This window comes from Strongylocentrotus purpuratus, unplaced genomic scaffold (genome assembly GCF_000002235.5).
Source record: "Strongylocentrotus purpuratus isolate Spur 01 unplaced genomic scaffold, Spur_5.0 spur5_scaffold_8, whole genome shotgun sequence".
Lineage (NCBI taxonomy): Eukaryota > Metazoa > Echinodermata > Echinoidea > Camarodonta > Strongylocentrotidae > Strongylocentrotus > Strongylocentrotus purpuratus.
This window is the reverse complement of record NW_022145614.1, coordinates 23,436,371-23,462,086: the sequence shown is the minus strand read 5'-3', so window position 1 is coordinate 23,462,086 and position 25,716 is coordinate 23,436,371. Positions and strand designations below refer to the sequence as shown.

The window sequence follows — 25,716 nt, the reverse complement described above, 5'->3', positions numbered from 1 at the left end:
TGCCACAAAAAAATACTCCTCTTAATGCAAACAAACAAAATGATACATACATGTATATATATTCATAATTTTTATATAGTCATTTTGAATCATAAATATGGATCTTGTTGATAAAGTTATTAACATTTAGATAATTCGGCGATTTGTATACAAATAGAATCGCAAATATTTGGTTTACGGTTATCAAATGACTTTGTTTTTCTTCATTTCATTAATCATCCATATTACATCATTAGTCATTGCCTATATGAACAATAGATGATGTGTACAGTTTTCTTTGGTCCCTTGGCTATTAATTGTTTCTGTGTTCGAGACAATCAGATGTACAAGTTCAACATCTCATCATCCTTTTTTGTTTGTGTAAATCCTAGGCAACGAGTGGAGAAGAGGAGGCTAAAGAAAACGGCCAGCAACAGCCAGAGTCGACTTCCGAGACCCTAAGATGCAGTCTTCAAGCAACATCATCATCATCATCATCACAAACTGTTGAGCATGAACCCTTGAACTTAAACTCTCCAGAGTGCTCATCTAATTTGGAAAGCGATGAAGTGATGGCAGATTTCTGTATTGGCACTGTACTTAAATTACCATCTTGGAGCTCTCGGCCTTCCGGCAGATCGTAATCGGGCCAGACGAGATGCGATCAGTGGAAAAATGCAAATCTTGATTGAATCCACCTTTTCATGTGGATAGGTTGCAGAGCATCAAGGGACTGTAATCTACACATACATGTAGTTATCATCACATATATCAATGATATTTGGAGTGGGGGAGATGAAGTGAAGAAATGTGATCACAAAGATGCAACGTTTAAGCTCTAACATGCATTGAAACCATTGAAGATTTGTTTTATTTTCCTATTATATGCGCCATCTTCAATGGGATTGACTCTAGAGTATATTTGGACTTGGTCATTCACCAAGTAATAGCCTCATGTTGCGTGCAGAGGAAATGATATTACATGTGGGCCTGACTGTGTGGTGTTTGGTCTCAACTACGAGCGCCCAGCAGAGGCGGATGGATACCTACGCTGTACAAGAAGCCATCATCATGTGGAGTGGATTGTACGGCTATGGACCATGCCTCTCTATTAATTGCGTTCTCATGTAAACAGTCCTTGGTCACCACCCATCTATCTGCTGATACACTGTAGCCGAGGCTGTGGCTTGAAAGACTCTTTATTGTGTATGGTGAGCTGAAGACACGTATTGACACCGAGCAGTCCGATGTCTCACCTGCATCTCAAAGACAACATCTCATCTCCACAGCAACATAACACAAGAAGAAGAAAGCAGGCATTATATTACATGTGTCTTTTGAAGAGATTCCTGTAAGCCAAGGCAAGAGGAATCTTGATTATTTTCCAGCTGTCTGATCATGTTGAGAGCCGATTGTGCAGGACCGACTTTGATAGGGGGAACAGGCGTATATTGCTGTTGGGGGGGGGGGGGGTAGGTGGTCCTCTTGTATATGTGTAAACCCAAAATAGTTCAAGTTCGAGTTTCAGTATCTTTTGTTTTGTTTATACTTACAATGATGCCCCATTTGTAAAAATTATATGATCATGAAATATGTAGTACAGTGTATATCTTAATATTGGACCTAGTGAAATGTTGCAAAATGCATTGAATTCCCCATGTGTTTTAAATTATGTTGACTTTGGCAGTGCTTACTTTCACTTATTTGCCAAAAATGATTTATTGTAATGGGAAGCTATAGCTGTATAAAACTATAACACAATTGATTTTTCAAACAAGTTGAAAACGGCACAAATGGAATTCACGCTTCACAATCATGAAGACATAATCCATCCTTCAAAAGTGATTTTAAATTCATTGTTAAATAACAACACATTTTACATTTCACTTGGCTCTATATTCAGGTGTACTGCACATTTCATGAATAAATAATTGCAAATGCAGCATCATTGTAATGTTGATTAAACAGGCCTTTTTTTATACCTAATTTAATCATGATAATTCATCATTCAGCAGTGTAGTTACAAATCCCCAGCAAGTTTTCAAAACATTAAAATTCTATGTTCATTGGAAGAAAGTTTAGGAACTACAATTGTTATAACCCTACTTATTTCTTGGACCTGTGAGAATAAGGAAAGACTTATTCATGTCTTCTGTGTCATCAACATTATGTATGCTTTAGTAGAAAGAAGATTCCAGATTTCATTATGCTTCCTGATTTGAATGTACAGCTCTGAAATCTGTATCAGATTTTCTAAGGCTCTAATGACAGTAAAAAAGAGACAGTAAACTGCATGAATATTGCAGATAAATTCAGTAATCTGGGGCTTATTCATAAAAGCTTACTAAGTCTACTTGTTTAACTATGTTATTAGTTGACAACTAGCTAGCTTAGTAGGGTTTTGTGAATATGTCAGGTATAAGCCAGAGAGGAAAACAAACTATTTAAACTGGATCATGTTCGCACTAGCTAGATAGGGGTTGGATGTACAGTATTCATATATTTTGTATCATGTTAATTAATCTCATGTTCGTATCATTGTGTGTAATTACAATATTTAAACAAAATGACTACTGTGCTAGGCACTCAATTCCTATAAATATCAAGACAAATTTTATTACCATGACAGCATTTCGTTGCAAGTCCAAGACATTTAAAGTACATTGACATAAACCCAAATTTTGTGACCAAAGTCATCACTAACCAAATATGTATATGTCTACATGTATCTACTTACTACCTTTATGTTATTACTGTATTTGTTTAATATACACAAAAACTATGTGTATAACTTTCATTTTGAAAATTACTTTGTAAAATAGACCTCTTTAAAATCAATTTACAAAATATTTTTTTATTACGAGAATAATTCCCCTTTTTTATTTCTGATTTTCTTACATGGTATTTGTGTTGCGATTGAGAAATAATAAATATATGCCGCTGAAAATATGATTCTGTATCTTCTTATTAACTAATATGTTTTACAACTTCTTGCTTATGGATCAGGATCTCCCCCCCCCCCCCCCCCCCAAAAAAAAAAACCCCAAAAAATGAATAAAAAAATTAATAATCTTATACAGTAGTTACAGTACTTTAAAAGAAAAATACTGGGGGGGGGGGGGGAAGAATTCATACACCTTACATTGCATTCGAAATATCACCCCATATATCATATTTGAATTCATTCTTTCACTTATTTGTTTCTCACATGTTCTGCTTTCATTATAACCAACTTACTATCGGTCAGTACCCTTTAATACAACAGAGTAAATATTTTGCAATTACCCACAATATTCAATCTAATCCCCAACAATTGCAGATACAAAACAAAGATAATCTCTTGCTATAATCCTGAAAAAAATATATTCAAACATTGAATTTTACATATGCAGAGAATGCTTCTTTTATTAAATGTAATAATAGTTGTGGAAAATAAATAAATCCCAATTCAACTACCCATGAAACCAGCTTTCAAACCACATACAGTATTGTGTCACATAAAAACATGTTTATTGTGAACAACCATAACATCAAATATATAACATCCTGTCAAATGATAATATCATTTCTTGCTATACTACTGAAAAAAAACTAATCAAGTATTACATAATAAGATCCTTTTCTATAATAGTCATGGAAAAAAAAAAACATCCCAATTCAACTGCTCATGAAACCAGCTATCAAAATGCACGTATTACATACAATACTGTGTCAATAAAAACATGCTTTCTATGAACACACATGTAATATCCTGTCAAATGATAATATAATTTCTTGCTATACTACTGAAAAAAAAACCAATCAAGTATTACATAATAAGATCCTTTTTATAATAATTTCATGGAAAACACATACATCCCAATTCAACTGCTCATGAAACCAGCTTTCAAACCACATACAGTATTGTGTCACATAAAAACATGTTTATTGTGAACAACCATAACATCAAATATATAACATCCTGTCAAATGATAATATCATTTCTTGCTATACTACTGAAAAAAAACTAATCAAGTATTACATAATAAGATCCTTTTCTATAATAATTTCATGGAAAACACACACATCCCAATTCAACTGCTCATGAAACCAGCTTTCAAACTGGACGTACTACATAGAGTATTGTGTCAAGAAAAAACATGCCTACTGTGAACACACATGTAACATCCTGTCAAATGATAATATAATTTCTTGCTATACTACTGAAAAAAAAACCAATCAAGTATTACATAATAAGATCCTTTTTATAATAATTTCATGGAAAACACACACATCCCAATTCAACTGCTCATGAAACCAGCTTTCAAACTGGACGTACTACATAGAGTATTGTGTCAAGAAAAAACATGCCTACTGTGAACACACATGTAACATCCTGTCAAATGATAATATAATTTCTTGCTATACTACTGAAAAAAAACCTAATCTATATAGTATTACATATGCATAATAAGATCCTTTTTCTCATTAAATATAATAATAGCCATGGACAAAAAAAACACATCATGAAACCAGCTATCAACTGCACGTACTACGTACAGTATTTTGTCAATAAAAAACATGCTTTCTGTGAACACATATAACATGTAATTTCGATTACATGCTTCATCAGGTTTTGAAAATAGCGTATTAAATTTCATTTCTGCCAGACTTTGGTGTAACAATGAAAACATTAGTATCACTTGTACTATAGGAAAAGCAAGATTTGATTTTACACAGCTCATAGTTTCTTCAAATTAACCTTTTGTTTGTACATTTCTTTGGTACTTCTTCTGGAACCCCCTGTATAACACCAATGTCCATGTCATCGGAGTTTGTGCTGCCATTGAGCAACTAGACTCTTCTATGCATGTATGGGTATTCTGTAAAAAGTCACAACTCTGATTTGACAACAGAGCCGTTACAGAATGGCAAGATAGAGGCAACTCCAATCCTTTTAATAGAATCTATGCTGCCATTGGTGTTTCAACTGCTCGAGTGGTGCCCTTCTGTTGTAGAGGGCGCTGTTGACCATTGATCGCAGGGGGGCTTTCTCTGCCCTAAGGAAGAAAGGCACATATAGACAATACCACGATCAAATCACTGAACTTTAACATTCTTTGCCACATGTGCGATGGAACAGTAGGAGGGGGAGGGGGATAATAGGGAAGACGGTGGTAGTGATGAAGGATGGTGATTATGGGTGATGGTGATGGACCTATACAATGATGGTAGTGGTGATTACAGGTTGTTTGTTATCAGAACTTAAGTTTTTATCTTAAATGATAACAATATTTGAATATTGTGGATATCGATGATGGCTTCAATTAACTTGGAGACTCTTAAATTGAATATATGTTAGGTTTATATTTGACAATCTCCCTCAATCTCTTAAAGGTAAAGACCAGTTATGGTCATGCGATTGCATTGTGAAAGAAACATTGTGGAATCGATCAGAAAAGGTTGATCATCTAGCATCTAGCATCTGCAAGGTTCTGGAATCATCAAATTGATAAGAAATTTGGCCCATTCTTCGTAAAGTTACAAGCACTATACACAGAAAGATGTATATGGGACTACCCTATATCTCTCACAGACCATGAGAGAAACAAATTTACCAAATATATGAATTAGTAGGCGGTTTCCCGGCAATTTTTTTATTATCATGTATTAGTCAAAACATATTCTTTCACATGATTGGTGATAAGAGCTTCCATTTCATTTTTTGAAATTGGGGCTTTTCCAATACTGGTCTTTACCTTTAAAAAAAACTATTTATTTATAATCATCAGGGCATCAGCAAACTTCCCTTCTTGACAGATCTTATGAAATCTACAGAAAAAACTGCAACCTTCTTATGGTGGACTGAACTTCAGCAATTTTTTACTGCACAGTTTATAAATTGTACAGACATCAGCAGATACATTTTAAATCTTTGCTCATAATTTACACAAAATCAAATTCAAGCACCCATACTTAGAGATTTGTAATTCAATTCACTAAATTATCTCTGTAAAATCATAATAAAACTAATTGTCAGTTTTATTTGTCCTCCATGTCCTTTAAGGCTGGGGGGAGGGGGGTGTGATCCTTTTACTGACCTTCTGAGAACTTCACTCAGCAATGGTCCATAGCGGCCATGGGGGTCTTCAGGTACCATGAAGTTATCTCCAACAAATGTAAACATGATCAACCTGAAAGAACAGAATATGATATAATGAATGAAATGTATAACGAAATGCATGAAAATTATCTTTTAATTTTCACAATACACATACTATTTACATCTAAATGAAAAATAGTACTTATCAAAGCTAAAATAAACAAAAAAACACAAGATGAACGCAACTGCATCACTTATATTCCTTCCTATTTATGTATGTCCATTGACTAATGATCCTGTGACTTTAAGCATCTAACTTAAAAGAAACTTTTTTTTTGAGGCCTACCAGACAACACAAAAGTTCAAATGCAAGTTCTTTCACATGAAACTAAAATTTGAAGGAATGCTCACAACCAATTTATTATCACCATTATCAGAACCAAATCTTCTCATAGAGGGTTTATGATGGTAGACTAGAATTGGACCTAAATTACCCAAATTCATCTATACACAAAGTTTGGCCACCTAGGTTTTACTTGGTCACAACATGCCACATATTCTTCCATTTTGTGCTTGCCCCACATAGCAGTATTTGCCACATTGTGCCCAACTAGAGCCGGTTTGACCAAACTCTCCTAATCAATGGCTGTGACATTACCATACCTGCCAACATTTGAAAATGAGAATTAGGAATTTTTAGCACGGTATGCCTTCGAAAATAAGAAATCTGTACCCTTAACAGGCGTTCGCACATGCAGCGGCAGTGTTAACTGGCAATACGCGTTAAATCTGTACAAAAAAGCTAATACAAATTTGCTGCTCAATCATGCAGCCCTTCAACGCACGTAATACGAAACTCTCACATCGCGGCACCTGATAAAACAAGGAAGGGGGGGGGGGGGAATCGAAATTTTGAAAAAAACAGAATATTACAGATTTTGGGACCCTAAAAATCTAGAAAAACAGAATATTCTGGATTATTCGTAAGGGTTGGCAGGTATGCATTACCTGTTTTCGATGACACACTTGAATTGTGCAGACTCTCCCATGAGATCCCGGTAGTTATCGTTACTCACAATCACTCCACCATTCCTGCACGCTAACTGGAGCATCATCCTGTTGGATATCATATAGCAACAAAAAAAGCGAACAAAGGTAAAAATCCAAAGGCATCGTAATATTTAAGATAAAGGGGAAATCCACCCTTCAAATATTTGGAAGGCACTCATTTTTCCAAAGATTTGTAATACTGAAAGACAAAGGCCAATTTTCCATACCATGGGGTTCTTTATTCTGAACATTTGTTGCCTTATGCAGAAGGTGTGTTTAGCTGAAGGTTCATAATTCTGAGAAGAAAAATGAAGTATGGTTCATAATTCCACATATGAAATATGGTTCGCTATTCTACAGGGTCACTAATCCGAAAAAGTAATACAGGGTTTTGTATCAATTTCAAAATAACACCTGTACACAAACCTTTGGATTTATGAACCATATTTCATTTTCAGAACTACAAAACATTTAGAGTGATAAGCCTTTGGTATAACAATCCTTCGGAATTATGAACTTTCGATAAAAAGAACTCCTCTCTTCAAATATACATGACCGCTTCGCTTGGTGATGGTTGTTTGAGATCACTTTCATTAAAGGTATATGTGTAGAATAAGAAGCATATTTCCATTAAAGGGATGGTTTAACAAGGTTAAATCTGAGATGCATGGCCCTACATGTTATCGGTGTCTGTGATATGGTGTAATATTGAAGCCCTAAAAAAATTGCGCTTTAAAACGATCATGAAGTGCCTCAAAAAAGTAAAAAATTTTGAGTGACAGGTTTTACCATGTTCCTTTTCCCCCATAGACTGTACTGTAATGAAAACCATTAGGAAAGCGCAAAATTTGATTTCAATTTCTAATCATAAATTTCTTGATAATCAGATAGGCGATCGGCTTGTAAAAGTCATGGGATTCCTGACTGACCTAAAGGTTTATAATTATGATTGCAGCATGAGCTAAATCCAGAATTATATTTCAGAATCTGAGGCAATGTTACCAAGTCACTTTAAGATAAGATATTTTGAGTGAAACAATGATGAAAACGTTTTCTTTGTACAAAAACAGAAAAGTGAAATGGAAGGCTGCTTGCGATAATTGAATTAGTGATCTGACATTTTACCCATGCTTTATGTTGTTAGAGAATGGGGTTAGGTGAGTTTTGGTCTAGAGTTGAAGTTTGTATTTCACTAGGGTTGAAAATGGACCACGCTGCAAATAAATGACGGGGTGTCCAAACTTGGCATACATTTTGAGACAAGGATTAAAGTGATGAGTCTGACTATGGTTAAAGTTATATCCAAACTTAAACAAATACTCTATTAAAACAAAGGAGAAAAAATTTGAGAAGCAGTCTCGTGAAAGTATGAACAAAAACAGACAAAACTAAGAAATACAGTAGGCTTACGCAGCATCTAAAACTAAGAAAGTTATGAATTTCTTAAAGGTGTAATCATTATACTATGGGCACTTCAAATTGGCTAAATCTTTAATGTCACTGTGACGTAATGCCAAACAACTTTTCCATTTGTTTCAACAAACAAAATGACTAGAATGTCAATTTTTTAAAGTGTAGAACTCTGGAGGATGTTTCTGAGGACCTATTACAATATGCTATCCATAATATATTATCAGTAGTGCTCCAAGGGAAGAGGTACTTGGGAGGAAAAAAGACAGTAATCATATTCTTGTACATGACATACACATACGTTTTCTATGACTACAATCTACTAACCAATTTGCCATTTATAACAGAAAGGTTTGATTGCCCTTAACACATTGACCTCTGAGCAAAGGTCATATTATCCTTGCCTGGGCAAGTCCAAAGTATTTGGTCATTTGCAGACTCATTTGTGACTAAGATTAAGAAAATTTAACAGAAATGTATATCAGAGTTTTATTTCCTCTGTTCTTAAGTCTAATCCAAACTCTAGAAGGCTGTCAACTTGAGGATAGAATCATTGAGTTTCCTAAGAACTTTGATGGCATTGGTAACCTACTCCACAAATTAACTAGCTCTCAGTAATGAAAGTTAGAGCATGTCATCTGTTTGGATCCAAAAGGGCGTTCACTCTGTGTTATAGTATACGAGTGAAACGCCCTTCTGGCTCCAAGCAGATAATGTGTGACTGTTATTTTAGCACGGTGGCATACTTCAGCAAATGGCTGTTCTTCAGCATGGCCGTGCTGCCCGTGCATATAAAAAGCAATCACAATTTTACAAAGAAACATACATTTTAGATTAACATGATTTACATACTAAGTTCAATAAAACATACACATATATATATATATATATATATATATATATATATATATATATATATATACACAAATAGGTTAGAAGGATAAAACATACACACACACATATGTATATATATATATATATATATATATATACAAATAGGTTAAAAGGCAAGAAATCCAAACAAGCCCTAATTGTTTTTGTTTGCTATTAAAAGTCAAACATGATATTACAAATATTATAAACTGCTTTTGAAAGTATAGTAAGTTGGTTTATATTTAGTTTCTACCGGCAATTCGTTCCATAGTTTTGCACCATAATAACTTAAACTTTTCTTTTTGAAGCACGTTTTAATTCTTGGTAAATGATATATACGAGGAGCATTTCTTAAGGTATAGGAAGTATATTTAAAATGTAGCCTACCTGTCATCATAGGGTGTGAGCCTTCGTCCATTCAGAGTCCTGGATGGGGTGTATGAGAGGAGACCTTTGGACTCCAGTTCATCCAGGATGTGGGCATCCTTGATGGGGCAGGACCGGGCTGCATCGGCAGTCTTCCGGTGCAGGGGAACCAGGGCAGAGATGTTGGTGTGACCTCTCTGCTGGAAGAACTGGATGCAGAGCGCGATACCCTTGCAGGAGAAGATCTTCTGGTTACCATGGCTGCATGACAGACAAGGAGACAGAGAGACAGACAAACAAACAGACAGGGAGAAAGAGAAAATTGTACCCTTATCATTTCCTATTGTTAGACAAGTCCTGGTAGCAAGAACCCTGGATACACTTTTTCCTCCGTGGAAATACTACAGTAAAATAGGAGACAGTTCCAAACAGAGTGATTGGAGAGAGGGAGGGGGAGAGAGAGGGAGAGAGAGAGAGGAGGGGGAGAGAGAGGGAGATAGAGAGAGGGGGGGGGAGAGAAAGTAAAGACCAGAGATATATTATACAAATATTGACTGCTTTGAGGGGTACAGTTAAAACTATTGCCCAATGTGATCTTGAAACTGTACTGGAAGTTCTGGAACCCGAGACAAAGTCAAAGGGCCAAGTGCAGTCTTGAGATCACAAGTAGAACTATGCCCAGTCAATATTTTTTCACTATACTGCCAAGCAGCCAGCAGTGAATGTCATGCCTACAGTTTTGACGAATCTGAGGCCAAGAAACTTGGCATGTGTTATATTATGTATTATACGGCATTATGGCCCAAAAGTATGATCTTCATTAGTGCTACATTGAATCCAATTTGAGGAATAACCCATACCTCATTGCTACATTGCTGCCATCGATGACTACAGGTCTTAGCATGCTATCACACTGGTCTGTCTTCACATTAACAGGGACAGATGCTGCTTTCTTTTCTTCCTCTTCCTCTCTCTTCCTCTTGTTTGTCATCTCTTCCCGAAACCTTTGCATCTCCTCTTGCAGCTCCTGTAAATGTCAATGTATCACATCATAGATGAACCACAATGAACAATATGACAACCTGCCTTTAAAATTGCTCCTATAATAAATTTTTGTACCAGAATTAAAATCTGAAATTATAGTTTTCAAAGGGAAATGAACCCCAACAAACATTAGCCGATAATTGTATGTGAAACTGTTAAGAACAGGGATGCCAGTTAGAATTGATCACAGGGCCTGAACATCATCTAGAAAGAGCTATTTTGTACACAAAAAAGCCTTAAACTATAGTCTGAAATTAACTCATTGCCTGAAAACTGACATTCCTGTAAGAAAATCTTGAAGTATTATAGCATCTACCAACCAATGTTTTAATTCAGGCTTCAAGCTTTGATTACATATATGGAGAGCATTCTCTCAAAATGTTGTATTCTCCTTCCTAGACATCATTTCATGGGAGTCGCCATTTTGATGAAAATAGTAACGTAACTTGGGAGATACCCCATGACCTGTACAATGGCTACAATGTGAACCTAGGACACTAGAAAGTTGAATGCACAACACTGGAATTTAGCAGATATTCTCCTATAGTGACTCTAGTTCAGCTATTTCAAACATTTTCTTGATCATGTGCATACCAGGCAAACTTGTACATTTGTCATGCATCAAGCTTTAGTTGGAGAGACTTTTTCATTCAATAACAAAACCTTTACTTTTCAGAGTTGGAAACTCATAGCAGAGAAGGTAAATATTATATCTGTTGACAAATATATAACAGGAGGACGATTGAAACTCATTTATTTATAAATACTCAAATATAGCATTTCATTCATGCGAAACCTTTCACTCCAGAATAGCACCAACTTATATATGCAATTTGCTTTCTTGCAACTGTAGTACAAAGGATAATAGCAGGTGAATGAAATGCTTCATCACCACACGCATCTGGGAAAAAAGCGTCCATAAATTAGAATACATTTACTTGGTACATGACTTCGCATGTAACGTCACACAATCAAGATAATCACTATGCTCATGTCGTGCTGAGATACTGTACATTATTCTTGCTTTACACCTGTCTCATACACTTGAGTGGGGAATCCTGTACATTAATGGGCTAGAATACAAAAATCTATCAGAATAACTAGAGTGGGGTGAGATTTCCTTTTATAATGTTCTGGGGAGTGTTTCACAAAGACTAAGATTGACTTCAAGTTGGACTTAACTATGGCAAGGCCGTTCATGCCATTGGTTGCTCTCACCATTGGTCTCTCAATTATGATCTTTAGATATAAAAAAATCCTTCAATAATGAACTATCAAAAAATGTAAATTCTGTAGATTTGTGACCACGGTTGGTATGTCCCTTGAGAAACCAATGCCAGTAAATGATGAGAGAAAAAAGTGGCATGAACGGCCAGCCATAGTTAAGTCCAACTTAAGGACTAAGTCCACTCCAAAAATAATTTGCATTTTAATAATAGACGCAGAAAGAAAAGAGAAACAGAGCAAAACAAATTTGAGCAAAGTCAGAAAACTAATATGGAAGTTATGAATTTTTGAAAAAGTTATGAAAAAGTATGGAACAATGGAAATCACTACACGAATTGCCAATTTGGTTATCAGTTTGTGACGTCATGTCCTCACTATTTATCAATTGCTTAATATATTTTAATCCTATTAATTTCCCTTTTTTTACCCCCCAAAAACTTGATTTCCCCATGCCTTTGCCCAGGTTAAATGATTTGTATGATATTGTGTGCATGACATTTCACAAAATATTTTATGAATTTTGAAGAACTTATAGTATTTTCTGGATATTGTATGATACCTTATTCATAATCATTGATATATATATATATATATATAGTTTATCAAAAGTCACATTTTTCTTCATTTAACAGAGAAAAAAAACAACTCTATATTTGTGCACCCACACAACATATTACTATCAATATAAATTGGATACTGGTGTGAAGAAATAAGGTTCATAGGGGGAAAATGGGAAATTCATATTATCAATATAAAGAAAACAATTAGTGGATAGTGAGGCAATGTCACAGACTCATGAGTGAGTTGCCATGGCTTTGTGATTTTCAAAGTTTTTCATGTCATTAAAAATTTGTAACTTTCTTATTAGTTATCCGATTTTGCTCAAACTTTTTTTGATTGGTTTGTCTGATTTTTCTGCTTCTATTAAAAGTAAGTTATTCTTGGAGTGGACTTCCCCTTTAAAGTCGATCTTAGTCTTTGTGAAACACTCCCCTGGCATGCTAAATGTTGAAGAAAGATTGAACATACATACCTCTTGTCCTGTAATGAGTTTCTTTGTTTCTTTCTTAGTTGCACTGAGCTCAGCCCTTATCCTTTCATACCTTACAGTGATAGGTGTCACTATAGGCTCACTAGGCTTCTTAGGTGCTATGGCAGAACCTGCCAGAGGAGTGCTGGTGAGTTGCTCATCACCTGCACACAATCCATTGAAATACATGTCACGTTATGTATGGAATGAGATTTCATTGCCCTTTTACACCATCAAAAGAAGAGTGGAATAGCTATTTTTTGTAATGTAACCAATTTATGTGGAGATACAAATTATTTCATTCATTTCATTTTATTGTTTGAAACAATGTATCTCAATAGTTAGAATTCAAATAACATACATAAGTTGTTGCTAGGTAGGACAAATATTTTGGCTCAAGGTTTTTAGGTGGTAATTAACCTAATAAAGCTAATTTTGTAATAGTGCATAACTGCATGTGGTATAATTATCTGGGGTGCAGGAGGAAAGGGGCCAAGGGGGAAATATTTGGTTCTGAAACTCACATGGACATGGACAGTCATCAGGTTGATAACTACCGATTCTCCTCCGCTTACTGATGCGTTCTGAGGGTGTACAGGGTAGCGTCACCTCTCCTTCTAGGCTCAGTTCTTTAAGCTCAGCATCACAGTCTGATTTACAGGCATCCTGATTTGATGCCGTGGTCACAACACTAGTTGATCCCTCCTTCTTCTGCTCATGAATACTAGTACTGACAATCTGAATTATATCATCCTCTGACTCCTCTGAATCAGGAATGATGATGCAAGATGTTGGAGACCTTTGTTCAATTAAACACTTGGCGGGAGATTTGGACTTCTGGTCAAAGCTTGTGTCTATACATACTACAGATGAATCTGAAGCACTGCATGTTGTCCAGTCCAATAGGATGTATGATGAAGAAAGATGAGATTGATCCTCGTCAGACATGTTGACCTGTAGATGTCACAGAAATGCATTTGAGAGATTCTGGGTTAAAGATTTGAACAAAAAGTTTTGAAGGCTCGACATGTGCCTAGGCATCGTTTCAGGAAACCACTAGAAGTGCAGGTTAGCTGAAATCCATTTGGAAATTCATTCTTTATCACCTTCAAAGTCTAGTCCGGCTAAAACTATCAAATATCCAGGGTTTTTTCCCTTGAAAGTTTTGTTTTATTTTCAAATCTTGCCATATTTTAAATTCTTATACAATTAGTTTCACATAGAGTCTATGGCTCTATGCAGTACAGCTGCCTTAGTTATAGACTACTCTAGGCTAAGATTTTTTTTTTTTTTTTTTAAACAATGAATTGGTGAACATAATAAATCAATGATTCAGAAAGACAAGTTAGGCCTAAAGGCTAAAGCCAAGTAAACAAGTAAAAGCTAAAGCCACAGAGCCCCTTCTGTTGTCCTCCTGGCACACTTAATATTTTTTTCAGGAATCATTCTCGATCTGACAGTTAACTCCGGGGAGCTCCGACGCCAGCATCGGAGTCGAAGCTCGATCCTAGATCTAGAGTTATTTGACGGTAAGAGTATAAGACCACATTCCCACAATGATTCAAAATAATCAGACTAGAATCTAGTCTAGATTAGAAATCTAATTCTTAGTCAACTTGAAAATCATTTGAAGCACCATCCATATCCGTTGAAGCCTGAAATACCCATAGGCCTAGAGTCTACCAACGTGAATCCAATAAAGAGGCCGAGGGGCACATAAGCTGAAGCTTCAAGCTAGGCAAATTCATGCAAAAAAATATATTAAAAAAATTGACTTGAAAACACATCACACAATTAGTCTGAACCGAGTCAGGAGCAAATATGAAGAAATTATATTTTTAAATGTTGTAAAACCAAAGATATAAGAAGAAAACTGACCAAGTATCTGTACTAAAAATCGTACATGTAAAATTGGTTGTATACATTCGACAGCTGAAAATGACGCGCACGGTTACATTACGTGCGTTCTCGAATCCAAAATCATACCTCACACACACACTCTCGCCATACCGCGAATGGTCCGTCGTGGGGAGCTGGCCGGCTGAGAGTTTGCAGCGATACCAACGCAGCTTCGGAGCTCCGCAGAGCGCCATTTTAGCGGGACTCGGAAAGGTTCGAGGTGGGAAGGCAGCGGCCTAGCTTTTTGCCCAAACAACGCTAGATCGGCTGCTGGCAAAATGAAAATAACTACGATCGAGAACATCGTCGGTTTCTTAACTTTTCAGTGAGATAATTCTGAATTCTAATTGAGACTATATAATAAATTAAATCGACAAAGAAACCTCGGTAGAACTCTTATAACTATACAAAAGCTTGTTTATTTCTTCATTTGACATTTCGTTTTCGACCATTTTTTCGTGCGCGAGTCAATGCAAACTATGTATTACCAAACTTTCAACACGCAAGGAACGGGGAACACTCGCGGACCTCGTAACAAATTCGTTGCAAAAAAAAAATTTCAAGGGTGATTTTGAAGCAGTGAAGAACACTGGCGCTGCAATGCGCAGAAATATACTTGAAAGAAACTTAAAAAATAATACCTGAATTTTCAGAAAATCGTATTTGTATTAGTGTACCTAGATGTGACTTGTTTATAAATCAGATTTTATGAAGATTTGTCTGGAAAAAATGTCAATTTTTTCCGTTTGGTGGTCATTTCTAGGCTAATATTTTAAAAGTTGCATCAGTAATGGGCCCGATGTTTCTCTTATCGTACTCGCATGTTATTTCTACATAGATTAAACATAGGATGGTTAAGGGTAAGACCAGATAACATTATAAAAAAGATATATCCTTCCACCCTCCCATATCCAAGTTTTGGGCTGATTATTGCCGACCCACCGCAGCAACAAGCGCGTAGCCAGGATTTCATTTTAGGGGGGGCGGTAGTGAGCACGCGAAGCGTGCGAATCACTTAAAGAGCGCGCGAAGTGCGCTCCCTAGGGGGGTGGGTGCAGGGAGGGGGGAGTTTCCTTTGAAAGAAGATTCATTGTACCTTTCTCGACTCATAATCCTTGTCTGAATTCAGTCCCTCCCCTCTCTCGCGCGAAGCTTTGACGTTTCATTAAATTATAGAGAAAGAAGACTATTCGTTGTACCTCTCTCGACTCTTAATCCTTATCTGTATTCAGTCCCTCCCCTCTCTCACGCGAAGCTTTGACGTTTTATTAAATTATTCGAGAAAGAAGACGATTCGTTGTACCTTTCTCGACTCTTAATCCTTGTCTGAATTCTGTTCCCCCCCCCCCCCCTCTCGCGTGAAGCTTTGACGTTTCATTAAATTATTAGAGAAAGAAGACGATTCGTTGTATACCTTTCCCGACTCATATTTCTTAATTTGAACTCAGTTTCCCCCTTCCCGCGCGAAGCGCGGAAGCTTTGACGATTCATTGTACCGTTCTCGACTCCTTTTCCCTTTTTCTTCCTAGACCTACGTCCTCTTTCTTTTTTTTTTCTTCTCTTTCTCTCTCTTTTTTTTTTTGGCCGACGTTTTGGGGGGGGCGACCGCCCCCACCGCCCCCCCCTGGCTACGCGCCTGCGCAGCAAGGCCATTCAGATTTTCGTATGCGCGCAAAGCGCCCTCTAGTGCCCCATGAATGTGCCTATTCAAGCCTCGACACCAAACTCCAAAGTAAGTAAACACATGGCACGTATGGCTGCCCGACTTAATCCATCTCGGAACCCCGCGGACATGCGTCCAGAGTTCCTGGCCTTACCCGGCCCTGAGGCTCAAGACCAGGCATGCATGCATCTGCGGCCATGATCTGCTACCATGCTATGCAGTGCTTTTAGATCAGGGCACCGCTCGGGCAGGGTGTGGGCCGAGCTATGGCCCAACTCAAAACAAAAACAAACAATCACTCGAACTCACTAGCTAAGCTAACCTTATTAAATGTCACTAAATATTCTAACCTTCAAGAAAATGTGATAAGTATTAGGACATACTTACGCTATAAAACGTTGCCGTTACGTAATTAGCGTTGTTCTGCGTTGTCACCGAAAAACTACCTCTTAATTCGACATTAAAGTGCAAAATCCTTCGTACTTACGTTCACGTCGCACGTGATTGTACTGAGATTTTAAAATTCACCGCTTAGTGATGACGTCACCAAAATAGCCCGTACGCGTACGTATGTGCGTTTTCTCATCTCGAAGAACTCGTCTTTGAATTTTGATTGACAATGGATGCATGATTAAAAAACGCAATAGTCTTCCAAGTTTCATGCCCAGAAATTAAATTTGAGCTGACGTCGTCAATAAACTGGTGCATCTTTGAAAAGGGGATCAGGAAAATTTTAAAGATAACAATTTAATTAGGAGCCTATTTCGTTCTCTATCTGCTCTCTACTCGATTGATAAAATATTAAAAAGTATCATAGCGTCATCAATATTTTCCTTCAAATTGTTCATTCCAGTTTTCCCTCTATCTATTTCAAAGTGAAAGAACAGTCGATAGTCAGCAACAATGTCGCATTACATAATTCGGTAATTTCATTTAAAGCTAACTTGAAATTAGCTAGGGCCTATCCTCTCCCAATCAGTGGCGTAATGAGCAAAAGAAGTTTTTTTTTTTTTTTTTTTTTTTTTTTTGGGGGGGGGGGGGGGGGGGGGGGAGGGCAGAACGAATCTGCATCACAACCAGGTGGCATAATGGGCATCTTTTTTTAAGGGGGGGGGGGCAGTGGTGAGGATATTGACGATAACGGTCAAGATGTGGGCCTACAAATTACGTGTTATGTATGGCGTACTGTTTTTTGGTATTATTATTCATGAGGCTATTGCATCGATCTACACCCACTATAACAATACTTGAAACTTTGAGTAATGATCGAGATGATAAGTTATAATACAACCCATCCATTATCCAGCTAGGGGCAGTGCCACGGATCGTCTTACAAAGTGGGGGTGCATGGGGGAGGGGCGCCAGTAAAAAGGTGGACTTTCTGAGAAAAGGGGCACCTACAAATTAGGGAAAACTCAAACATGGAAAATATGTAATTGTTAGACATATTTGATACCCCTACCAGGCGCGTACGCAGGGGGGGGGGGGGGGTTTAATTCCCCCCTCAAATTTTGTTTATGTGTGTGTTTTGGAGGAAACCCCCCCCCCCTCAAATTTCTTTAATTAAAAAAAATATTTAAAAAAAATATTTTAAATTTTTGTTTGGTGTGCAAAAGGGTGACAAAAAAGTGCTCGTATCCCCGCCCCCCCCCCCTCCGCTTATTCACCTGCTGCCTGAGTAGTTGTGAAATTTTCGGCGCGATTTTCACATTTTAACCCCCCCCCCCCCTCGAAAATATCCTGCGTACGCAATGACATTGTGATTACATTTATTAGGGATGATGGTCTAATTAGGTACTGCCTAAGCATCGTACTTTGCAGTTTGGTGTCATGGTCTGAATATATTTATTTGCGAGCGAGCGAGCGAAGTCGCTGTGCGAAAAACTACATCTTATATAAAAGGAGAAGAAAACAAAACAATTCTGATGGGGATTTAAGCACAATCTAATCATGAAAGACTGAAAAGATATTTAATAAGAAACAAAATTATATCAATTTAAAATGCAAGCAAGCTTTGGCCGAAATTAATGAAAAAATTGCTTTTAGTTAATTGCCGTATGAGCACATTTTATGGTGAAAGGAAACAGGGGCACATATCCAAAGGGAGCTGACGCTTACTACCGGTATTAGAAAAGAAAAGGAGCATGTGCCAAAGTTAAATGGGGAAATATCAAAAAGGAAGATGGGACACTTCTCACACCTGATAAGGGGCATTCACTAAAGGAAAATGGCACTAATTAGGTAGAATAAGGGGTCACGTGTCAAAAGAACAGGGGCAGATATCAGAGATGAAAAGGGGCATTTATTACAGAGTCAAAGGCCGGCACTCTCAAATTTGAATAAGGGCACTCACCGGAAATGAAAAAAGGAAATTATAAGAGTTGAATGGGTACTTATCAGAGGTGGTAATTAAGGGTACTTCTTGTACCTGAAAAGAGGCACTCACCGGAAATGAAAAAAGGAAATTATAAGAGTTGAATGGGTACTTATCAGAGGTGGTAAGGGGTACTTCTTGTACCTGAAAAGAGGCACTCACCGGAAATGAAAAAAGGAAATTATAAGAGTTGAATGGGTACTTATCAGAGGTGGTAAGGGGTACTTCTTAATTGTACCTGAAAAGAGGCACTCATCTGAGATGAATAGGGGGATTAGTGGAAAAGGGGCTCTTATTACAAAGGAAAAACATTGACACTTGTCGTATAGGAAAAGGGATATGAGATTTCAATAGAGGTGTTTATCGGAGGTGTGAGTAGGGGCATTCATGAAAAGGGGAGGTGGCTCTATCTATAAAAATAAGGAAAAGGGTGCATTTATCAGAAGGAAAAAGGGCCCTTATTAGAAAGAAAGAAGTGGGGCATGTGTCAAAATAAAAGGGAGCAATTATTAGAGGTGAGAAGCGGCACTCATCAAAGATTAAAAAGGGGCTCTCAGATTTGAATAGTGCAATTATCAGATGTAAAGGGGCACTTATCAGAGTTGGTAAAAGACAGTCTTATAAGAATGTGGAATGGGCACCTATTCGAAATTAAAAGGGTCGCTTATTTGAAGTTAGAGGGAGCACTTGAGCATTTTTTTTTGCCCGACTATAAATTTGGAAATTTCGTCATTTTCCAACAAACGCATAAAAAAGTATTATTTATAAAATGTGAGAAAAAACCTGGAAAATCATGTCATTGCATCAACATTTGTAAATGACTTGTATCGAATTAGAAATAATCCATGTTTGAATTTCATTTGGGGGCAGCTGCCCCCAAGTACCCCCCCCCCCTCCCCCTAATCAGTACACCAGTGTCAAAAATACATATTAATTCATTATAATATCACTATATAAAGCTTATTTTGGATTATAACAAACCCCTTTTAAAATAACAAAAGAAAAAGAAAATGAAATTAACAACCAAAACAAAAAGATTAAAAATCTATTATCATGGCATAATCATCGCTTTGATTATTATCATTAGAAAATGTGTTTTTTCCTCTTTGAAATAATATCACATTTGTTATGATATTGCAGCCATGGAGTGAGCAGTACGTCAGAAGGGCAAGGTCAAAAGTGAAAAGTTACAAAATGAACTGTATGGTTGTGCAAAACGCACTCTTTTTCGATATACGAGAGAGAGTGTGATTTTGTAAATGACTTGATTGTTCCCAACTGGTTATCATCGAATGTAAAGTTCTAAAGAATAATTGAAATTGATGCACTATGGTGACATGTCAGGCAAGATTAAGGGAGTTAGAGAGGAGAAAAGGAAGGAAGAGGGTTATGGGATAGATCGTTTTTTAATAAAAGAAAAATTTCTATTACGTATAATACTATGTTGAAAAATATAAAAATAATTTTTTTGTCTATTTTTGAAGAAAAAAAGCAATGTTTGTTCTAGTTTTGGAGATGAAATAACTGTAGTGCGGTAATATCTTCCTATTATGTGATTGTGATATATTTTAGTTTTATGCATTGTGAATCAGGTGATACTATCTGCACCTCCTTGGTTGTATATTCATGGTGTTCGTTTATCAAATGATTAAAAAAAGCTTTGTTATAATTATGTTGCAGTGTTGTATAAACTATGTTATGTACGAAAAAGAATTTTATTTATTTATTTTATTTATTTATTGCTATTCTTTTGACAGGGTAGCCCATTAACCAACAAGTAGTGGTCTTCCATGGGGCCCTGAATGAACATATTTACATCGTTTATAACATTTATACAGAACAGCTACAAAAATAATACTCGTTTTCAAATTAAACATATATCATTAACCTAGTAAACAGTAATGTCGGGGGGGGGGGGGGTAGTGAGCACATTTTTTTTTTTTGATCCTCAAAAAAAATTCAATTTGCACCCCCCCCCCCCCTTGAGCGCCAGGGGGGGGGGGGCCCAACCCCCAAAAAAGGTAAAAATCACGTGATTTTACATAATTTTTTCTCAAGGGGGGGGGGGGGGGGCTCCCCCCCTGGATCCGCCACTGGTGAGGCGGACGCTCTACTGACTGAACATGCACGTAGTGTATGTTCGGCTGAGCCATTCACAAATTACAACTTTGTTTAAACAATCTCTTAAATGAATTGACAGAGGAAGCCGTTCTCAACGAATTATCTAGCTTATTTCATTCAAATATGGAAGAAACAATTGGGCTACACTTATAACAATCAGTGTGAAATCTAGGCACACTCCATCCACTGTCTATTTGCCTTGTATGATGCTCATGCACATCATTAGGATTGATTAAGCCTACCTGAAGGTAAGAAGGTGCTAAGTTATGAACGCATTTATATATCATCATAACGCGACTTAACTCAAACCGCTTGTCTAGTGTCATCCATTTCAGACTTGTGAACAAATCAGCCGACGGTGTGTCATATGTCTTGTTCAATATTATTCTTGCGGCCCTCTTTTGAATTTTTTGCAGCTTAGTTGTATGAGATTGAAATCTGTTCGACCATACAATTGGAGTTTTGTGAAATAAAATCAATATACAATGACAAAAACAGCGGCTGGCTGAGGCGTTGCGAAATTTTCGGCTCGATTTAAAAATGTTAACCCCCCCCCCCCTTGAAAAAATCCTGCGTACGCCACTGATTACGACTGAATTAACTAATTGCATTACAATTAGGTTCTACGACTACGAGAAGGCTGTAATAGAGGGAAAGTCTCCATGTTGTCTATTGCTTTTACCATTCAACTGAACAAATATTATTTTATTAATAGAATGTTACAAAACTATCGAATTAAGAGACAAAAGTTTATGAATACAAAACAAATAAAGTGTGATCAAAGAAAAGTAACACAGCATTGAGGGAGACTACTCTAGATCTGTCATGAGCATAAAAGATACACCTCCGAGTCATTTTGACCAGCAGAAAAATATATTTTGTCACTATTTTTCATATATTTTATTGCTATTTCTTAATTTCTTGATGTAGTTTTTGGCTATTTTTTTTTTAAATAGTAAAAAACTACACTATTTTTTGTATATTTTTTTTCATTTTCCCCAACGAGGTGGCTATTTTTTAGCTATTTTTATTTTTTCACTATTTTCCCCAATTGTGTCTCTTTTTTATGCACTATTTTTAAAACTATTTTTTTCTTCTTTTAGATGTCTTGACTATGTTCTTGCTATTTTTTGCACTTGTCATAGCGTGTTATTTATCTTTGTACAATTTGTTTGTCTTCTAAAAGTATTTCACTATTTTCCTGATATTTTTAGGTAGAAGAAATAGTGAGAAAATATATTTTCTTGGTCTATTTTCCATATATTATTTTATATAGTTTTAGACTATTTTATTTCGACCGGGGCAACAGTCATATAAACAAAGCTGATTATATAATATATCAATTGTAGCATTCTCACTCATGCGACAACATTCAAGCCACACTTGTTGAGAGAGATGTGAAAGCCGAAAGGTATGCCTCTACTTTATTGGGGTTCAATCTAGACAGCCTTACAAACAGACTTGTCTCTGTATATAACATTGAGAGTGATATTATATATACGACATGTGTAGACACATGTAAAAAAAATGTCCAGGGTTATTATGACACTTATTGACCATTAGCGGATTAGGGTTGGTGCCAGCATGGACCTACCTACCTGCAGGCTGCCGCCAATAACCTTTTTAGAGTTGGTCAAGTGCAAGACACCACACATCGTTAACATGTCATTTACTACCGTTATTCCTGGCTCATTTTTCTCGATTGAGGTGTCGTATGAACGGGCAGAAAATGAACTTTCTAGAAATGTGATTTTCTTTTTGAAATTCAAATACCACCGTAAAATTTACTTTTTGGTACCCTCTCTTCAAATTGTTTTTAATCACTTATGCGTGAAATATGCATCATAATGAGTTGCATCAGCTGAAAGAGAAGGATCTAAGCTTTACAAATATGTCATTTATTAATTATAATTGTGATTAAGTTATCATAAAACCTCGATGATTTTCGGTTTCGTTTTTTCTGGGACGCACTGTAAATGTATTTCTGAAAAACGTAATTTATCACTTTAGATGTATTATGTACATAATATAGTTACACAATTTTGTTGATTAATGTATTATTTTTTAAACCGTTGACAATTAGCACTTATATCAATGAAATTGGATATGAAATAAAATTTTATTCCTGTCATTTCAAAACTGACTACAGAATCCAACAGAAAGTTTTAGTTATGTGTAACATACGGTACATTCCTTCCAAGCATGTATAAGCCTAAAATTAAAGGGAAATCCCATCTTGATGAATTTTTGAAAGTTGTAATCACTATAGGAAGGCCCATCAGCTTTTCAAATTGGCTGAATCAGTGATGTCTCAATGATGTAGTGGTGGACATTTGTTCCAACACACAAAATGAATAGATTTTCAACTCATCAAAAATGTATGACTCAGTAGGGTCTTTTCTCTTTGGAGGACCTATAATATTATGAGATCTATATCTTTTGCGTAGTGCCACAAGTCAGGTCAGAAAACAGAAATTAATGATACATGTATTTTTGTAAGTGACAAAGTGAAGAGTTATATGTAACTATGTCACAATCCACTTATCAAACTGCCAATTTGAGATTTGTATAGACTTAACTTCCTTATTATTGGTCTGATTTATTTCAAATTTTTGCAATTCTGTTTATTGTATTTTTCTGCGTTCATACAAATGAACTTCTTACCCCCCCCCCCCATGTACCCTGCAATATGTTTGAAAATTATCATCTTTCTTTTTGCATAGCGAGGTGTTACAGCTTGGCATATCAATCAGCATCAACAAACACAGATCGCTTAACGCTTCAACAAAATTACATACACAATGAAGAAATGTTAATATATGTAAATAATTTGATTTGATTTTCTTTATTTATTTCTGTTTGATTTTCTTTTTCTTTTGCAGTTTTACATATATAAAAAACAAAACAAAAAAACATGGTTCAGGGTTCAGTGACACAAAGACGTTACTCCATATTTTGCCAAAATGAGTATTTGATATCAAAATGTTCAGAAAAATGTGGGCTTTCCAGGAAACACAAAGACTTAACTCCACCCAAAACTCCATTGAAGTCAGTGGCTAGTGAAACATAGACTTCACAAGCTTTCATCTAGTTATACTATAAATTCCTAAAGCACTAGCATCAATGCCAGAAGCTTATACAAATAAATCAAGCTGACACGCTTGACATTAACTATAACTGTACAAAATATACATATGTACAAACATCGTAAACAACAAAAGTAAACTAATTCGGTGAAAGTATTACAAATAGTACTAAAGATATCAATTTGTATGGTCAATAACAATGTTATAATTGAAAACATGATTAAATGATGAAGATGAATCTCCCAAATGTTTATGTTCAGTTTTGAAGAACAAAAAGAATTAGCACTGTCTTGTAAAGAATTGAAAATCCTCCAATCGAATGCAAATTAACAAACTCCATCCTTTCTCTGTAGTAGCCTACAGAGTTGTGATGGACATAAAGATGTGAACGATTTGAATCCAGCCCCATTATATAATATTAGTTTTCTACTTTCAAAACTGGGCTTAAAACTCACCTGATGCTCAATGCATATAGTTAAATTTCAATGTTCTTTTTATACAATGCATGCAAAACGAATAATCACACTGTGCCACATTGTATGTACCTTGGCACCATGAAGTTGTGTGATCTAATGTAAGTTAACATTTACTATTTCTTTAATCTTAAGTATGTTGAATATTAATTTAAATTATTTGTATGCGCCTTGAGCATCTCTAGAGATGGATTATTGTTATTATTACTTATAAGACAAGGTCAAAGTCCCCTAGCATGCAATGAGCAGTTGACAAAAACACAAAGATGTGATGGCTAGCTCATATATGATGGTTTCTATAAGTGATTATATAAATTTGCTAATCAGTAATTTTCCTTGAACAACCATATCTGTAATTCAATTCTTATTTTAGTCTAATAAAATTACACAATGGACTTAGCAACTTCTGATTTATATTTGTGTGATCTGGAAATTATTTTGCTGATCACAGAACTATTGTTGATTTAATAACCCAGTCACATCACCAAACCAACTGATTTTTGGCCATTCAGGTACTGGAATTGTGTAATGCTTGCTACTACAGTATTTTGCCATAGCAGGAAGCACCAGGCGAGGCAATTCCGGTTTCCATACAAATACAATTGGTCAAGAACTGGAAAGTTTAATAGCAATGATACTATACTACACTATAAGTAGCAGATTATGATGGGTCTACATAGATCTCATCAAGTCATCGGGGGAGTTCATGAAACCTGAACAATAGTTTAGTAAAATAAGAAATTAGTTGACACTGCTGTACTATCATCTTCCCCAGTATCATTTCTGCGCAGCCAGTGTGGGAGGAAGCCAGGTCTCCATCTACTGTTGAACATCGTATTGGCGGTAGCTAGGGTCAATAGTTGTCTGGTCTGAAAAGTCAGTCTGGGTCGGTGGTCTTGTTGGTCTGACTGGTTTTTTTAAGCAGAATATAAGGCCTTTAAAAAAAAGATGCTGTATTGCCCTTTAGGTGCCAAAACACGGGTTGGTCGGTCGGTCAGAAATCTTTTTTTTCTTTTCCCTCTATGGGCTCATACTTCTC

General features: G+C 36.3%; 2 protein-coding genes across 6 annotated transcripts in view; one reads left to right on the top strand and one right to left on the bottom strand.

Annotated features, from left to right (window-relative positions):
- The window catches only part of LOC583807 (1-phosphatidylinositol 4,5-bisphosphate phosphodiesterase gamma-1), a 90,172-nt gene extending 87,241 nt beyond the window's left edge, over positions 1-2,931 (top strand). For all 4 annotated transcript variants that reach the window (XM_030975417.1, XM_030975420.1, XM_030975418.1 and 1 more), the window contains exon 33: positions 372-2,931. In XM_030975417.1, coding sequence (XP_030831277.1) covers positions 372-441 — 70 coding nt within the window. In that variant the 3' untranslated portion in view covers positions 442-2,931. The remainder of the gene's footprint in view (positions 1-371) is intronic.
- A 421-nt stretch (positions 2,932-3,352) lies between these two features.
- On the bottom strand, positions 3,353-17,116 carry LOC579031 (probable ribonuclease ZC3H12C). 2 transcript variants are annotated; one of them, XM_030975415.1, is made up of 9 exons: positions 17,011-17,116; positions 13,586-14,015; positions 13,065-13,225; positions 10,621-10,787; positions 9,782-10,021; positions 7,070-7,177; positions 6,060-6,152; positions 4,482-5,018; positions 3,353-3,643 (listed from the first exon to the last, which is right to left on the bottom strand). In XM_030975415.1, exons 2-8 carry the CDS (start codon positions 14,007-14,009, stop codon positions 4,916-4,918), a joined length of 1,296 nt encoding a protein of 431 aa, XP_030831275.1. In that variant the 5' UTR covers positions 14,010-14,015; positions 17,011-17,116; the 3' UTR covers positions 3,353-3,643; positions 4,482-4,915. The 2 variants fall into 2 exon arrangements, with proteins under 2 accessions (XP_030831275.1, XP_030831274.1); XM_030975414.1 differs by having other exon boundaries at positions 3,358-4,266.
- Positions 17,117-25,716: the final 8,600 nt, after the last annotated feature.